Source organism: Oncorhynchus mykiss, chromosome 1 (assembly GCF_057628025.1).
Source record: "Oncorhynchus mykiss isolate SJ-2025 chromosome 1, ASM5762802v1, whole genome shotgun sequence".
Lineage (NCBI taxonomy): Eukaryota > Metazoa > Chordata > Actinopteri > Salmoniformes > Salmonidae > Oncorhynchus > Oncorhynchus mykiss.
In genome coordinates, this window is record NC_143022.1 from 42,155,057 (window position 1) to 42,174,513 (window position 19,457).

Below are 19,457 nucleotides of genomic sequence, written 5' to 3' on the forward strand. Positions count from 1 at the left end.
CCAAATTTCTATCAACATGTTAAATGTGCAACCAGAGGGAAAAAAAATCATAGATCACCTGTACTCCACACACAGAGATGCGTACAGAGCTCTCCCTCGCCCTCCATTTGGTAAATCCGACCACAACTCTTCCTACTGATTCCTGCTTACAAGCAAAAATTAAAGAAGGAAGAACCAGTGACACAGTCTATAAAAAAATGGTCAGATGAAGCAGATGCTAAACTACAGGACTGTTTTGCTATCACAGACTGGAACATGTGCCGAGATTCTTCCGATGACATTGAGGAATACACCACATCAGTCACTGGCTTTATCAATAAGTGCATTGAGGATGTCCCCCCCACAGTGACTGTACGTACAACCAGAAGCCACGGATTACAGGCAACATTCGCACTGAGCTAAAGGGTCCAGCTGCCGCTTTCAAGGTGCGGGACTCTAACCCGGAAGCTTAAAAGAAATCCCACTATGCCCTGCGACGAACCATCAAACAGGCAAAGCGTCAATACAGGGCTAAGACTGAATCATACTACACCGGCTCCGACGATCGTCGGATGTGGCAGGGCTTGCAAACTATTACAGACTACAAAGGGAAGCACAGCCGCGAGCTGCCCAGTGACACGAGCCAACCAGATGAGCTAAATCACTTCTATGCTCGCTTTGAGTCAAGCAACACTGATTTGGCATGGGTCCTGAGATCCTCAAAAGGTTCTACAGCTGCAACATCGAGAACTTCCTGACCGGTTGCATCACTGCCTGGTACGGCAATTGCTCGGCCTCCGACCGCAAGGCACTTCAGAGGGTTGTGCGTACGGCCCAGTACATCACTGGGGCAAAGCTGCATGCCATCCAGGACCTCTACATCAGGCAGTGTCAGAGGAAGGCCCTGAAAATTGTCAAAGACCCCAGCCACCCCAGTCATAGACTGCTCTCTCTACTACCGCATGGCAAGCGGTAACAGAGTGCCAAGTCCAGGACAAAAAGGATTCTCAACAGTTTTTACCCCCAAGCCATAAGACTCCTGAACAGGTAACCAAATGGTTCCCCGGATTATTTGCATTGTCCCCCCCGACCCCTCTTTTACGCTGCTGCTACTCTCTGTTTATCTTATATGCATTAGAGGTTGAACGATTATGATTTTTCAACGCCGATACCGATTATTGGAGGACCACAAAAAGCCGATAACGTTTAAGTTCCTTGCTCAGAACATGAGAACATATGAAAGCTGGTGGTTCCTTTTAACATTAGTCTTCAATATTCCCAGGTAAGAAGTTTTAGGTTGTAGTTATTATAGGAATTATAGGACTTTTTCTCTCTATACCATTTGTATTTCATTAACCTTTGACTATTGGATGTTCTTATAGGCACTTTAGTATTGCCAGTGTAACAGTATAGCTTCCGTCCCTCTCCTTGCTCCTGCCTGGGCTCGAACCAGGTACACGACAACAGCGTCTCAGAGCGAGTGACATTTGAAATGCTATTAGTGCGCACCCCGCTAACTAGCTAGCCATTTCACATCGGCTACACGAGCCTAATCTCGGGAGTTGATCGGCTTGAAGTCATAAACAGCGCAATGCTTGACGCACAACGAAGAGCTGCTGGCAAAACGCACAAAAGTGCTGTTTGAATGAATGCTTATGCGCCTGCTACTGCCTACCATCGCTCAGTCAGACTGCTCTATCAAATCATAGACTTAATTATAACATAATAACACACAGAAATACGAGCCTTAGGTTATTAATATGGTCGAATCCGGAAACTATCATCTCGAAAATATACACGGACTCTGCGAGCAATGAACGCAAGAGATGTGACAATTTCACCTAGTTAATATTGCCTGCTAACCTGGATTTCTTTTAGCTAAATATGCAGGTTTAAAAATATATACTTCTGTGTATTGATTTTAAGAAACGCATTGATGTTCATGGTTAGGTACACATTGGAGCAACGGTACGCACCGCATCGATTATATGCAACGCAGGACACGCTAGATAAACTAGTAATATCATCAACCATGTGTAGTTAACTAGTGAATATGATTGATTGATTGTTTTTTATAAGATAAGTTTAATGCTAGCTAGCAACTTACCTTGGCTTACTGCATTCGCATAACAGGCAGTCTCCTCGTGGAGTGCAATGAGAGACAGGTGGTTAGAGCGTTGGACTAGTTAACTGTAAGGTTGCAAGATTGAATCCCCCGAGCTGCCAAGGTGAGAATCTGTCGTTCTGCCCCTGAACGAGGCAGTTAACCCACCGTTCCTAGGCCGTCATTGAAAATAAGAATATGTTCTTAACCGACTTGCCTGGTTAAAAATATTAAATAAATGTGTAAAAAAATAAAATACAAAAAATACAAAAAAATGCCAGAACGGTGTCCAAAAATACAGATTTCCGATTGTTATGAAAACTTGAAATCGGCCCTAATTAATCAGCCATTCCGATTAATCGGTTGACTTCATATATGCATTGTCACTTTAACTATACATTCATGTACATACTACCTCAATTGGCCCCACCAACCAGTGCTCCCGCACATTGGCTAACCGCATTGTGTCCCACCACCCGCCAACCCCTCTTTTTACGCTACTGCTACTCTCTGTTCATCATATTTTGTTTTATTATTTAACCTTTATTTAGCCAGGAAGGGCTCATTGAGATTTAAAATCACTTTTTCAAGAGCGTCCTGGCCAAGATAGGCAGCACCAAGTCATTACAAAAATTACAGACAAACACGAAAAACTACAAGTAATCTAGTAAAACCCAGAGAATTCACAAGAGTATAACAAAATCAAAAACAGCAAATTAAAAACATTGACAGGTCAGAGAATCAGTCTCAAGATCATTCATCAGTGATTTAAAAATACCAATCGGGGCAAGTTCTTCCAGTTTAAAAAGTATTTTGTAAGGTGTTCCAAGACGATGGCGCAGAGTATATAAAAGCCCTTTTACCAAATTCAGTTGGGACATTTGGAACAGTTAGCAGGATAAAGTCCAGCGAACGAAGAGAGTACCCACCACATTTCTGAACAATAAAAATGCCCAAATAAAAAGGTAGTAAACCCCAAATAAGAAAGAGTAAATAAAGGTATACCAGTGACTGAGCCTACGAGTGACTAGAGAAGGCCAGCCAACCCTGGTATACAAAGTGCAGTGGTGCATAAGGGTTATGCAGTGTCACTTTAACCATACCCACATGTACATACTACCTCAATAAGCCTGACTAACCAGTGTATATAGCCTTGCTACTCTTATTTTCAAATGTCTTTTTAGTGTTGTTTTATTTCTTTACTTACCTACACATACTTTTTTTTTTCTCCGCACTATTGGTTAGAGCTTGTAAGTAAGCATTTCACTAACGTCTACACCTGTTGTATTCGGCACTGTACAACGTGACCAGTTGGGAGTAGGCTACAGTACTACAGTAAGGGCAAAAATAATCCTAACATTTCCACACCCTAATTGTAGTCTAAGTTTCTCTTAGAATAAAAACCTTAGTGTAACAACAGTTATAGGAAGTAATACTGAAGTTGTGCACAATTATCAATTTCTATTTAGGTTTATGTTGCCCATTCATTGTCAGAGCCTTGGGACCGAAAAGCATAATCAGTGCTCTGATTCACCCTTGCGCTGGTTCAGAACAATGAAGTAGTGACGCAGGGTACGGTACTAAACCACAAATTACCTCTAAGTCCTGCAGCAAAATCTCAAAACTTTTAGTGGCACCCCCACTGTATATACAGTTGGAGTCGGAATTTACATACACTTAGGTTGGAGTCATTAAAACTCGTTTTTCAACCACTATAGTTTGTTAACAACAAATTTGTGTAGTTTTGGCAAGTCGGTTAGGACATCTACTTTGTGCACGACAAGTAATTTTTCCAAACATTTGATTACAGACAGATTATTTCACTTATAATTCACTGCATCAAAATTCCAGTGGGTCAGAAGTTTACATACACTAAGTTGACTGTGCCATTAAACAGCTTGGACAATTCCAGAAAATGATGTCATGGCTTTAGAAGCTTCTGATAATTGACATAATTTGAGTCAATTGGAGGTCTACCTGTGGATGTACTTCAAGGATTACCTTCAAACTCAGTGCCTCTTTGCTTGACATCATGGAAAAATCAAAATAAATCAACCAAGACCTCAGAAAATAAATTGTAGACCTACACAAGTCTGGTTCATCCTTGGGAGCAATTTCCAAACACCTGAAGGCACCACGGTCATCTGTACAAACAATAGCACGCAAGTATGAACACCATGGGACCACGCAGCCGTCATACCGCTCAGGAAAGAGACGCATTCTGTCTCCTAGAAATGAACGTACTTTGGTGCGAAAAGTGCAAATCAATCCCAGAACAACAGCAAAGGACCCTGTGAAGATGCTGAAGGCAACGGGTACAAAGGTATCTATATTCACAGTAAAACGAGTCCTATATCGACATAACCTGAAAGGCCGCTCAGCAAGGAAGAAGCCACTGCTCCAAAACCGCCATAAAAAAACAGACTACAGTTTGCAACTGCACATGGGGACAAATATGGTACTTTTTGGAGAAATGTCCTCTGGTCTGATGAAACAAAAATGGGAACTGTTTGGCCATAATGACCTTCGTTATGTTTGGAGGAAAAAGGGGGAGGCTTGCAAGCGGAAGAACACCATCTCAACCATGAAGCACGGGGGTGGCAGCATCATGTTGTGGGGGTGCTTTGCTGCACGAGGAACTCTATTGAAGCAACATGTCAAGACATCAGTCAGGAAGTTAAAGCTTGGTTGCAAATGGGTCTTCCAAATGGACAATAACCCCAAGCATACTTCCAAAGTTGTGGCAAATGGCTTAAGGACAACAAAGTCAAGGTATTGGAGTGGCCATCACAAAGCCCTGACCTCAATCCTATAGAAAAATTGTGGGCAGAACTGAAAAAGTGTGTGTAAGCAAGGAAGCTTAGAAACCTGACTCAGTTACACCAGCTCTGTCAGGAGGAAAATTCCCCCAACTTATTGTGGGAAGCTTGTGGAAGGCTACCCGAAAAGTTTGACCCAAGTTAAACTATTTAAAGGCAATGCTACCAAAATACTAATTGAGTGTATGTAAACTTCTGAACCACTGGGAATGTGATGAAAGAAATAAAATATTAAATAAATCATTCTCTCTACTATTATTCTGACATTTCACATTCTTAAAATAAAGTGGTCATTCTAACTGACCTAAGAAAGGGAATTTTTATTAGGATTAAATGTCAGGAATTGTGAAAAACTTCCGACTTCAACTGTGTACCCCTAATATTTACAACTTACAATGGTCTTCATGGGACTGTTGATAACACACAATTAGGCTAGTTTATCTAATTATTCATAGTGAGTGGATACCATCTTAGCCTTAGCAATCAGACTTTGTGGAAAACCATGTATGATGGGAGATTATTTTGAACTCAAATTTGTAAGGGGGTTGAAGTGGAATTTACTTTGGTGTGTAGTCTAGTCCAGTGGTTCCCAACCAGGGGTACTCCGGGCAGAGCAAAATTCAGTTGGTGGTACAGTAAGCGAAGAAGGTTGGGAACCACAGGTCTAGTCATCTAATGACTAACATAGCCCAGACCTCAATAATGACAAAAAGATACGTTACACTTCCCTCCTCATCACTGAAATAGAGTATGACGTATTGTCTGCATCTGTTTAACTTAAACATGACGTGAGTAATCTAGAATAGCATGAGTAAATGTAATCTAACATTTCCAAAAAATGAACAGCCCCCAGACTAACATTTGAGCCGTGTGTATGGACTAGTATAAACAATCACAGCCAACCTCTGACGTAACAAGTCTTTCCCAAAATAACCCCACAGTGTAAACATTCACTTAGGCACAATCGCCTGCCAAAACAATAACAACAGCACAACGTTGAGTCAGGGGTTCAGTACTTCTTCACTGAACCATTCTGTCACCTCACTAAGTCTCATACTACAGACTGCATCACTCTCAGTGGCTCTCCAGTGGTTGCCTGTTGCATTATTGCTGTGAAGCTTTTCACCAGGCACACAACAGAACATGGACAAAGGAGACGACTCAGCATGATAGTGACTAGGGGAATAACCATTTTAGGCTTACATTTTTGTGCCTGTAGTCTAGCGGAGAAATCTACACTGCTGTAACACAGAGAGAAAAATAGAACGAGAGAGACTGTGTGAGTGTGAGAGGCACACTCTTAAGACCTGTAAAACCTGCTCAAAGGGATGACAAGTTAATGATCCATGACTAAACTCCAGAGTATGTTTGGAGTATAGTCAGGTCAAGTGTCCTCATGGCCCTTGCTTATTTGGCTAGTCACTCTGACATAGCACCACCCCTAGCGTACACGCTATGGATGTGACAAATAGAAACAGTCTCTTACTGTTTAAACATACATTTTTGTATTGGTTTTCCATTAAAAAAAATATGAAAAATTCATAAAATTCCACGCGAATTCACAATGCAGATGGTCTACATTGCGCTTACTGCAGAGAGAAAGATAACTTTTTATTATTTATGCTGCTGCTACTGCGGCTTTTCAAGAGAGTGGCGCATGTAGCTTGTTATTGTCATCCAATCACAAGTCATCAAACTGGCACTAGACTACAGTCAGAGCTAGAGCCTCCATGTGGCAAGATATTAAGAGATATCTAGGCTAATGAATGGAAGATGGAAATCTAAAGTACCGTAGACTCAATTATCCTAACGTTAGCTAGCTTAACTAGCTTCTCTCTTCTCTCGGTCAGTCAAGACAGATACTAGGTAATCAGATGAGAACTAGTTAGTCTACCAGAGCGAGTCGACTTGGTTGCCATATCCCCCTCCCCTGCTACCCTCCTCACTCAGACGCACACCGCATGGCCCCTCCCCGGCTCGCTGCTTGAGCTGCCGCTCTGCTTCCCTCTCACTCGTACATTACAGGGCCAGTTAATAAAGTAGCTCCTCCTACTAAAGTTACAGCATTGATGCATTAGGTATTTGTTTCATTTGAATTTGACCCTTTATGATGATTACCAGGACCAGGTAGTTTTGTGATGACTGCATTGCTATTAAAATTGTGGAGAAAAAAATAATTCACACACTTAGGAATTTTCAGTTAACAATCCAAATTTTGTTGACATTTTTTTTAACGGTCACATGACCCATCCACTTCCATAACCAACCCTAGTGGCCTGTAGTACACTACACTGGTATCAAACACTACAACGGTAGAAAACCAAGCAGCACGTGATTGTGTTATCCAGCATCTTGAGAAAGAGCACCAACGTTGTTCAATACACGCATCTCTGCTGGAGACTGTACAACAGGATGTGCTGCCTTCTGCTTGACTCACCTAGGTTAACATAGACACAAAGAGAGGAGTGTGTGTGTGTATGTGTGTGTGAGAGAGTGAGAGAGACTGTGCGGCGTGTGTGTACGCATGTGTGTGCCCCCCACCAGGACATTTTGACCTTTGGCCTCTCTATAGATCACGAGTTCAGAGGCTCCTCACTGCTGTCTTCCCCTCTCCTGTTGCCGCCGACAACCGACAAGTGACGGCCACGTTGCTAAGGAATAATTGACTCGTGGCGTGATAATGCGTGTGAGAGAGTGAGTGAGTGTCAAAGCGAGCGAGAGAGAGCGAGCGAGCGAGCGGGACAGGAGAACACGTGCCAGGCAGGGCTGAGCTATTAGCAGGCCACTTGAGATAGGTTATGTAACAGAGCTGTGGCTGCAGTGCCTTCAGAAAGTAGTCACATCCCTTGACTTTGTATTAAATAGAAAGATGTTGTCACTGGCCTACACACACTACACCATAACATCAAAGTTTTTATATATATATATTTTTTTACTAATTAATACAAAATCAAAAGCTGAAGTATTCAACCCCTGTGTTATGGCAAGCCTAAAAAAGTTCAGGAGTAAAAATGTGCTTAACAAGTCACATAAGTTGCATGGACTCGGGGTGCAATAATAGTGTTTAACATTATTTTTTATGACAACCTCATCTCTGTACCCCACACATACAATTATCTGTAAGGTCCCTCAGTCGAGTCAGTGAATTTCAAACACAGATTCAATTCACAAAAACCAGAGCGGTTTTCCAATGCCTCGCAAAGAAGGGTACCTATTGGTATATGGGTAAAAATAAAAAGCAGACATTGAATATCATGGAGCACGGTAATTACACTTTAGATAGTGTATCAATACACCCAGTCACTACAAAGTTACAGCCGTTGTTCCTAACTCAGTTGCCGGAGAGCAAGGAAACCGCTCAGGGATTTCACCATGAGGCCAATGGTGACTTTGAAACAGTTACAGAGTTTAATGGCTGTGATAGGAGCAAACTGAGGACGGACTGTAGTTACTCCACAATATAACCTAATTGACAAGAGTGAAAAAGAGGAAGCCTGAATAGCAGTCACCAACTTTTTCTGAGTAAAGATCACTTTCACAGTCAAAAAGCAAGCAGAGATCTACCGCTCAGATTTGTTTTAAAACATGACTTAAAAAATGTAACACTAACTTAATAAAACGGTAATGTAGGAATGAGGTTTGTGCAGTAGGCAGGCCTAATACGCAGAATATTGGCAATATGTCCAGCTGTCAATATTGTTCTTCTCAGACCATATTATATTTCAATACTCAATCTTTGATAAAATAGATCATTTGGTGTAGCACTTGCGAGGCACAGCTGAGTATAAATATAAATAATTTTTTACTTCACTGGACTGATGCTAAACTACATGTGGACACCACCTCAAATGATTGGATTCTACTATTTCAGTCACGCTCGTTGCTGACAGGTGTATAAAATCGAGCACACAGCCATGCAATCTCCAGAGGTAAAACAAATGAAGTAAAATCACGACGTCAGCGATGTTCAGGTCGGAAAGTCGGGGCTCTAGAAAGATGCCCAGGTTTAAGACTTGGAATTCCGAATTGGATGACCCTTCAAAACAATTTTTCCCAGTCGGATCTAATTTTTCCCCCCAGAGTTCACAGGTATCTTGAACGCACTGAAGTCGGAAATGTCTGAGTTTCCAGTTGTCCTGAACATGGCATTAGTCTCAGCGGAGGGAGGGAGCAGCAAAGGGTCAGCCTCTCGCGGTCTCTGCTCTCTCCTTCCTTTCCTCGTGCGAGACTGACCAGAGACAGGGGACGCAGTCTTCCGTCTGATGGCGAACCTCAAGGCACACCGCATCTGCCTCAAGCACAAATTGTTGTTCCTATGACCAGTGAAAGTGAAATATTCCTCAAAAGACACGATGAGCTGCTAATAATAATAAAAACACAGGGCTACTCATTCACTGCAGCGCAAGTGGGAGTAGGCATTTTTATGTTTTGTAATAGTGTTGAATAAAAACAGTTTGGACAGTGCTGAATTAAAAATGTAACATTAACTCATTCATAAAAACATCAGCTCCTTGCTGTATTATTTGAGTCTCTGGTCATGGTTTTAAAAGTTATGAAATCTCACATAGGCTAGTATCAAACTTGTAGGCACTGCGATTTGAGCTATTCGATTGGCTAGCGCAGTAGGCCCACTAGATTTAGCCACAGACCTCCTGGTCGCTGGGTAAGCGGAGTGTGTCTTTTCAGACAAATTAAATAGTTACAAATGGGAACACTGCCTACCCGGTGCGCAGGACTTCGAAATCAAATGCACCTACCACCAACAGCGCAACACAAAAAAAAAGCACAAGCCTTTATCTTTGGCTTTTCTACAGAAATGTTGGTGATTGACTAGGAATGCCTTGAAGATCGACCGGTTGGTGACCACTGCTGTACAGAATAAAAAATATTCCAAAACATGCATCCTGTTTGCAACAAGGCACTAAAAGTAATGGTAGCTAAGCAAAAAAGGTGGCTAAGCAACTAACTTTTAGTCCTGAAAACAAAGCGTTATGTTTGGGGAAAATCCATTACAACACATTACTGATTACCACTCTCCATATTTTCAAGCATAGTGGTGGCTGCATTATGTTATGGGTATGCTAGTAATTGTTAAGGACTGGGGAGTTGTTTAGGATAAAAAAGAGAATGGAACGAAGGACAGGCAAAATCCTAGCGAAAAACCTGGTTCAGTCTGCTTTCCACACTGGGAGAGGAATTGACCTTCCAGCATGACAATAACCTAAAACACATGTCTACACTGAAGTTGTTTACTAAGAAGACCGTGGCTGTTCCTGAGTGGCAAAGTTACAGTTGTAACTTAAACCTACTTGAAAATGTCCCTGAAAATCAACAGCCAATTTGACAGAGCTTGAATAATTTTTAAAAGAATAAAAATGGGCAAATGTTGCACAATCCAGGTGTGGAAAGCTCTTCGAGACTTACCCAGAAACACTCACAGCTGTAGTCGCTGCCAAAGGTGCTTCCAAAAAGTACTCACTCAGGGGTGTGAACAATTATGTAAATGAGATATTTCTGTATTTCAATTTCAATGAATTAGCTACATTTTCTAAAAACATGTTTTCACTTTGTCATTATCAGGCATTGTGTGTAGATGGGTGAGATTTTTTATTTTATTGAATCAATTTTGAATTCAGGATGTAACAACAAAATGTGGATTAAATCAAGGGGTATGAATACTTCCGAAAGCACTGTACCTGCTGGCTCTGTGCTTGGTGTCATAACGCACACACACAATTTTTTGAACTTTTGCTCAGGGCCATTTACAGTGCAGTCGGGGAGTATTCAGACCCCTTCCCTTAATTCAACATTTGTTACGTTACAGCCTCATTCTAAAATGGCCAATTATTTCCCCCCATCAATCTACACACAACACCCCATTACGACAAAGCGAAAAAAAAAAAAATTCTTACAAAAACAGAAATACCTTTACTACATAAGTATTGAGACCCATTGTTATGACACTCGAAATTGAGCTCAGGTGCATCCTGTTTCCATTGGTCATCCATTTATATTTCTACAACTTGATTGGAGTCCATCTGTGGTAAATTCAATTGATTGGACATGATTTGGAAAGGCAAACACTTGTCTATATAAAGGTCCACAAGTTGACAGTGCATGTCAGAGCAATAGCCAAGCCATGAGGTCGAAGGAATTGTCTGCAGCGCTCCGAGACAGGATTGTGCCGAGGCACAGATCTGGGGAAGGGTAACAAAAAATGTATGCATCATTGAAGGTCCCCAAGAACACAGTGGCCTCCATCATTCTTAAATGAAAGAAGTTTGGAACCACCAAGAATCTCCCTGAAGCTGGCTGCCCAGCCAAACTGAGCAATTGGGGGAAAAGGGCCTCGGTCAAGGAGGTGACCAAGAATCCCGACGGTCACTCTAACAGAGCTCCAAAGTTCCTCTGTGGTGATGGGAGAACCTTCCAGAATGACAACCATCTCTGCAGCACTCCACCAATCAGGCCTTTGTGATAGTGGCCAGACGGAAGCCACTCCTCAGTAAAAGGCACATGACAGTCCGCTTTGAGTTTGCCAGAAGGCACCTGAAGGACTCTTAGACCATGAGAAGCAAAATGATCTGGTCCATGAAACCAAGATTAAACTCTTTGGCCTAAACGTAAAGTGTCACGTCTGGAGGAATGTTTTTCAGCGGCAGGGACTGGGAGACAAGTCAAGATCGAGGGAAAGATGAACAGAGCAAAGTACAGAGAGATTCTTGATGAAAACCTGCTCCAGGGCACTCAGGACCTCAGACTGGGGCGACGGCTCACCTTCCAACAGGATAACGGCCCTAAGCATGCAGCCAAGACAACGCAGGAGAGGCTTCAGGACAAGTCTGTGAATGTCCTTGAGCCCAACCAGAGCCCGGACTTAAACACAATCGAACATCTCTGGACCTGAAAATAGCTGTGCAGCAACACTCCCATCCAACCTGACAGAGCTTGAGAGGATCTGCAGAGAAGAAGTGGAGAAACTCCCAAAATACAGGTGTGCGAAGCGTGTAGCGTCATACCCAAGAAGACTCGAGGCTATAATCGTTGCCAAAGGTGCTAAGGGTCTGAATACTTATGTAAATGTTATCAGTTTTTAAAATGTTTAATACATTTGCAAACATTTCTAAAAACCTGTTTTTGCTTTGTCATTATGTGGCATTGTGTGTAGATTGAGGGGAAAAAAACTATAAAAAACAAATCCATTTTAGAATAAGGCTGTAACAAAATGTGGAAAAAAGTCAAGGGGTCTGAACACTTTACGAATGCACTGTAATTTTGTATTTACCAGGTGGACACACTCATTCTCAGAGTCTTGGAAACTGTGTTTTGTGTTTGTGTGTGTGCATGCGTACGTGCATATGTGATACTCTCCTCAGGTGTCAGTGCACTGGGTACAGACAGTGAGGGAGAGCGGTGGAAAGACTGCGTTAATTAGCTAGTCCACCCCTCAGACTGAGTAAGGACTGCGGTGTGCGTGTTCACCTAAAGCAGACTGCAGAGGACACAGCCTGAGGTCCGCAATGCACTTTAGTGCTGTCTAATACAGAAACTAATGACATGTCAACAGGATAGACTAAATATTTCTCAGAGCTGAAAGTACACAGACCTTGATCTTATATTGTTCAGAAGAGATACAGATCTGGGACTGACTATTGTCTATAAATCCAGGTTGCTTTCTGCCAATCGCAGTGTTTATAGGGCCAACATCTAAAGAGAAGTACATCTACAACTCCTGACTCACCATGACGTCACCATGCACCGGTACCTCAGTCTGACTGGCCATCACTTCTTTAAAACGTGTTAATTACATTCAGTCGTCAACTATTTGTTATGCAAATAACCTCTTGGCAACCAACTAAAACCCCTTCTGATAAAGCTTTATTTAAAGCATCCAGCTATAATGCTTTATAACATGTTATAATCATGTATGAGCTTTAGTAATGTCTTATAACAAGACAAATAATATGTTATGCATCTGTTTGTGATGTTTCAACACTTCAACAGATTGAAACTCGCTTATATTAGTCAGGATCATTATGAGATGATTACAAGGGGTTTAAGACATGGGTATGACAACTCTAACAATGCATTAGAAGTGCATCATAACAGCTCGTACATAAATGCCCCCTATGTATTGCTTTTTTCCCCCAGACAGGTTGTGGCACGTTGCCACCCTCACTGAATGTCAGTAGCAAAACCCCAGGAGGGAGAAAGATCAGTTTAGGAGAAGTGCACTGTAGCATTATAACCAAATCTAAGAAAAAGGGAAAGGAAGAGAGGGAGGTTGTGATGCTGGGCTCAGTCATGTTTTGTGGTGTTTTTTTGAGGGGGGTGAGTCTGCTGCAGAGGCTGATGATTCACAGTCAGACCGGAACACAGTTATCATTTTAGTCATTTAGCAGACGCTCTTACCCAGAGCAACTTACAGGAGCATTTAGGGTTAAGTACCTTGCTCAAGGGCACGTCGGCAGATTTTTCACTGCCTCTGGCTGCTGAGGACACCTCAAGATGCTACGGCGACTGCATACATTTAAAGGACAAACTGTGTGTTTGTGCGAGTGTGTGTGTACTCATAACAGACATAGTACACATGTAAAAACAGCCAATACCTTTCAAATGGCAGTGACAGCAAGGAATCCGAATTCAACGAACCAACACTGTTTTCACATTCAACACAGATGAGGTTCAAATATAAAATCCTGACTCATCATTGCATCACCAGTACCTTGGTGCTAAAATAGACACACCGTTCTATCATGCAACACAGAGGTGTTTGAGGTGAAGACCTGTGTAGATCATGGAAGAGGTAGCTCACCAACTACCCACCTTGATCATCTGGGCCACGTAGCTTTCTGGGCCGGTGTACTCTGTGGGGTCCTTCACCCTCACCAGAACCAGGAAGTACAGATAGTGCCACATGTTGTGTTCCGACGTGATGTGCTCCTCAAAGGACACCGTCTTGTTGTCAAACTTATCCCTCTCCAACCCTGAGTGAGGAAAAACAGTACTTATTCACTGATATACCAATTCACTTTAACTTGGTCATATCCTGCAGTTTCGTTGCCGTTCTTAATTATATTTTTGAGCCTCTCTATTTGGGGTGTGCTGAGTACTCGGACAAAACGAGTATCGTAACGGATATGGAGAACTTTCCAAATACAATAGACAAGTATTTTTGTAATTATCTGTGATTGGAAAAATGTCATTGTCAGCTGACAGCACACATCTCTTTCACTCAAACAGTGTGAAGCACTCTGTGCTCTAAACAACTAAAGGCTAGTGCTTCGGTCTGTAAACAAATGGGCGGCAATTACTGTTATTATTTATTCTCACCCAGGCATGTTTCACGAGCGACAGATCAATAGAAAATAAAATGACAAACGTAGATAGTTTATTTTTCATTGTACAAATGTTGTGGCATAAGTGTCGGGAGAGAAAAGGTTTGCTCCTCACAAAAGTTAAACAATATATGGGAGATAGCCTATGTTCATCTAAATATGTGTCTGGAATAAATGCAGGCAATATAGTCATTTTTGTTGTTGAAAAGTCAGCCAGCCAGTCACACACACGAAGTCGGAAGTTTACACATACCTTCCCAAATAAATGTATACTCAGTTTTTCACAATTCTTGAAATTTAATCCAAGTTAAAATTCCCTGCGTTAGGTCAGGTTAGATCCTAAGATCACCACTTTATTTTAAGAATGTGAAATGTCAGAATAATAGTTGAGAGAATGACTTATTTCATCTTTTATTTTTTTCATCACATTCCCAGTGGGTCAGAAGTTTACATACACTCAATTAGTATTTGGTAGCATTGCCTTTAAATTGTTTAACTTGGGTCAAATGTTTCGGGTAGCCTTCCACAAGCTTCCCACATTAAGTTGGGTGAATTTTGGCCCATTCCTCTGACAGAGCTGGTGTAAAAAGTCAGGTTTCTAGGCCTCCTTGCTCGCACACGCTTTTTCAGTTCTGCCCACAAATTTTCTATGGGATTGAGGTCAGGGCTTTGTGATGGCCACTCCAATACTTTGACTTTGTTGTCCTCAAGCCATTTTGCCACAACTTTGGAAGCATGCTTGGGGGCATTGTTCATTTGGAAGACCCATTTGCAACCAAGCTTTAACTTCCTGACTCATGTCATGTCTTGCTTCAATATACCCGCATAATTTTCCCCCTTCATGATGCCATCGACTGTGTGAAGTGCACCAGTCCCTCCTGCAGCAAAGCACCCCCACAACATGATGCTGCCACCCCTGTGCTTCACGATTGGGATGGTGTTCTTTGGCTTTTCCCCCAATCATAACAATGGTCATTATGGCCAAACAGTTCTATTTTTGTTTCATCAGACCAGAGGACATTTCTCCAAAAAGTACCATCTTTGTCCCCATCTGCAGTTGCAAACCGTAGTCTGGCTTTTTTATGGCTGTTTTGGAGCAGTGGCGTCTCCTTCCTGAGCGGTATGACGGCTGCGTGGTCCCATGGTGTTTATACTTGCGTACTATTTTTTGTACAGATGAACATGGTACCTTCAGGCATTTGGAAATTGCTCCCAAGGATGAACCAGACCTTCACAGGTACACCTCCAATTGACCCATTTGACTCAAATGATGTCAATTAGCCTATCAGAAGCTTCTAAAACCATGACATCATTTTATGGAATTTTCCAAGCTGTTTAAAAGGCACAGTCAACTTAGTGTATGTAAACTTCTGACCCACTGGAATTGTGATACTGTGAATACTAAGTGAAATAATCGGTCTGTAAACAATTGTTGAAAATTACTTGTCACGCACAAAAGTAGATGTCCAAGAAATATGTGGAGTGATTGAAAAACGAGTTCTAATGACTCCAACCTAAGTGTATGTAAACTCCCGACTTCAACTGTACATACACACAGACAGACATACACACATACTACCGGTCAAAAGTTTTAGAACACCTACTCATTCAAGGGTTTTTCTTTTTTTTAACTATTTTCTACATTATAGAATAATAGTGAAGACGTCAAAACTATGAAATAACACATATGAAATCATGTAGTAACGAAAAAGTTCAACAAAATCAAAATATATTTTGTATTTCAGATTCTTCCAATAGCCACCCTTTGCCTTGATGACAGCTTTGCACACTCTTGACAGTCTCTCAACCAGCGTCATGAGGTAGTCACCTGGAATGCATTTCCATTAACAGGTGTGCCTTCTTAAAAGTTAATATGTGGAATTTCTTTCCTTCTTAATTAATTTGAGCCAATCAGTTGTGTTGTCACAAGGTAGGGGTGGTATACAGAATATATCCCTATTTGGTAAAATACCAATTCCATATTATGGCAATAACAGCACAAATAAGCAAAGAGAAATGACAGAACATCATTACTTTTAGATATGAAGGTCAGTCAATACAGACTTTTTCAAGAATTTTGAAAGATGGTTTTTGAAGTCGCAATAACCATCAAGCGCTATGATGAAATTGGCTCTCATGAGGACTGTCACAGGAATGGAAGAACCAGAGTTACCTCTGCTGCAGAGGATAAGTTCATTAGAATTACCAGCCTCAGAAATTGCAGCCCAAATAAATGCTTCAGAGTTCAAGTAACAGACACATCTCAACATCAACTGTGTGCATCAGGCCTTCATGGTCAAATTTCTGCAAAGAAACCACTCCTAAAGGTGTAAGGGTAATCAACTATGTAAGGGCTATTTGACCAAGAATGAGAGTGATGTAGTCCTGCATCAGATGACCCGACCTCCACAATCCCCCAACCTCAACCAAATTGAGATGTTGTGGGATGAGTCTGACCGCATAGTGAAGGAAAAGCAGCCAACAAGTGCTCAGAATATGTGGGAACTCCATCAAAACTGTTGGAAAAGCATTCCAGGTGAAGCTGGTTGAGAGAATGCCAAGAGTGTGCAAAGCTGTCATCAAGGCAAAGGGTGGTTATTTGAAGAATCTCAAATAGAAAATATATTTAGATTAGTTTAACCCTTTTTTGGTTACTACATGATTCCATATGTGTTATGTCATAGTTTTGATGTCTTCACTTTTATTCTACAATGTAGACAATAGTAAAAATAAAGAAAAACTCTTGAATGAGTAGGTGACCGGTAAAATAAATTAATAAATAAATAAATAAATGTTATATATATATATATATATATATATATATATATATATATATATATATATATATATATATATATATATATATATATATATATATATATATATACACACACACACAGCTCAAAAAAATAAAGGCTCAAAAACAATCTTTACATAGTTGAATGTGCTGACAACAAAATCACACAAAAATGATCAATGGAAATCAAATTTATCAACCCATGGAGGTCTGGATTTGGAGTCACACTTAAAATTAAAGTGGAAAACCACACTACAGGCTGATCCAACTTTGATGTAATGTCCTTAAAACAAGTCAAAATGAGGCTCAGTAGTGTGTGTGGCCTCCATGTGCCTGTATGACCTCCCTACAATGCCTGGGAATGCTCCTGATGAGGTGGCGGATGGTCTCCTGAGGGATCTCCTCCCAGACCTGGACTAAAGCATCTGCCAACTCCTGAACAGTCTGTGGTGCAACGTGACGTTGGTGGATGGAGCGAGACATGATGTCCCAGATGTGCTCAATTGGATTCAGGTCTGGGGAACGGGCGGGCCAGTCCATAGCATCAATGCCTTCCTCTTGCAGGAACTGCTGACACACCCCAGCCACATGAGGTCTAGCATTGTCTTGCATTAGGAGGAACCCAGGGCCAACCGCACCAGCATATGGTCTCACAAGGGGTCTGAGGATCTCATCTCGGTACCTAATGGCAGTCAGGCTACCTCTGGCGAGCACATAGAGGGCTGTGCGGCCCCCCAAAGAAATGCCACACCACACCATGACTGACCCACCGCCAAACCGGTCATGCTGGAGGATGTTGCAGGCAGCAGAACGTTCTCCACGGCGTCTCCAGACTGTCACATGTGCTCAGTGTGAACCTGCTTTCATCTGTGAAGAGCAGAGGGGGCCAGTGGCAAATTTGCCAATCTTGGTGTTCTCTGGCAAATGCCAAACGTCCTGCACGGTGTTGGGCTGTAAGCACAACCCCCACCTGTGGACGTCGGGCCCTCATACCACCCTCATGGAGTCTGTTTCTGACCGTTTGAGCAGACACATGCACATTTGTGGCCTGCTGGAGGTCATTTTGCAGGGCTCTGGCAGTGCTCCTCCAGACACAGCAAACCTTCTTGCCACATCTCGCATTGATGTGCCATCCTGGATGAGCTGCACTACCTGAGCCACTTGTGTGGGTTGTAGACTCCGTCTCATGCTACCACTAGAGTGAAAGCACAGCCAGCATTCAAAAGTGACCAAAACATCTGCCAGGAAGCATAGGAACTGAGAAGTGGTCTGTGGTTATCACCTGCAGAACCACTCCTTTATTGGGGGTGTCTTGCTAATTGTCTATAATTTCCACCTGTTGTCTATTCCATTTGCACAACAGCATGTGAAATTTATTGTCAATCAGTGTTGTTTCCTATATATATATATATATATATATATATACATATATATATATATATACATATACATATATATATATATATATATATATATATATACACATATATATATATATATATATATATATATATATATATATATATATATATATATATATACATATATATATATATATATATATATATATACATACACACACACACACATACATATATATATATACACACACACATACATACACACACTATCCTAGTTCATTGATCATTGAACAGGACTAAGTTAATCATGTACATTGTCACTGGTCGGGGTCGTTTAATAATGTGTGCGTGCGAATGAGCGAATTAATATAACGATGCGCTCCGAGATGTGTTCTGACTGATAGCGCAATAATGCGCAGTTGAGGTATAAGCTTTACTGGCATTTAAAACGCACTTCCGGGTTTTCCGATCACAAGTAAATCCAATTGCGAGTATTAAGTGTGATGATATAGATAGGTTTCTGAATACAAGTATGACGAGATCCTCACACCCCTACTCTCTATACGGTCTTGTTGTATATCTACAGCACATACTTCATTGTAATATTCGATATGTACAGGCAGCAAGCACATAAGGAAGTCAGATTTTATTCTAACATTGCAAGACAGTAGAGGGAGTATCGCTATTAAAGTGGCAAAACGCAAGAAATTTACCGTAGAACGTCGCATCAGGACGATACAAAAACCCACACATAACGCTGTACAATATGTATTTTCCTGCTATGTAGTTCTGTGTACTGTTATGTAGTGTTATGTGGTTCTCTGTAGTCTTCTATGTAGTGCTATATAGAGTTATGTAGTGCTGTGTAGGGCTGTGAACCCACCACAGATGAAGCAGGTAGTCTTCAGTATCTCCTCCTTCCTCTGCTTCTCGCTCCTCAGGTCAGCGAACGTATCGATGATGACGCCGAAGATGAGGTTGAGGACGATGATGATGACGATGAAGAAGAACAGCAGGTCATACACCACACGGGCCACAAACAGAGGATCCTGGGTAACG

At 41.6% G+C, this 19,457-nt stretch overlaps 1 protein-coding gene across 2 annotated transcripts in view; it reads right to left on the reverse strand.

Moving 5' to 3' along the window:
* The window catches only part of LOC110522681 (inositol 1,4,5-trisphosphate-gated calcium channel ITPR2), a 162,849-nt gene that overhangs the window by 12,052 nt on the left and 131,340 nt on the right, over positions 1 to 19,457 (reverse strand). For both annotated transcript variants that reach the window (XM_036977399.2, XM_036977393.2), the window contains exons 53-54: positions 19,282 to 19,447; positions 13,729 to 13,889 (exon numbers count right to left, since the gene is read on the reverse strand). In XM_036977399.2, coding sequence (XP_036833294.2) covers positions 13,729 to 13,889; positions 19,282 to 19,447 — 327 coding nt within the window. The remainder of the gene's footprint in view (positions 1 to 13,728; positions 13,890 to 19,281; positions 19,448 to 19,457) is intronic.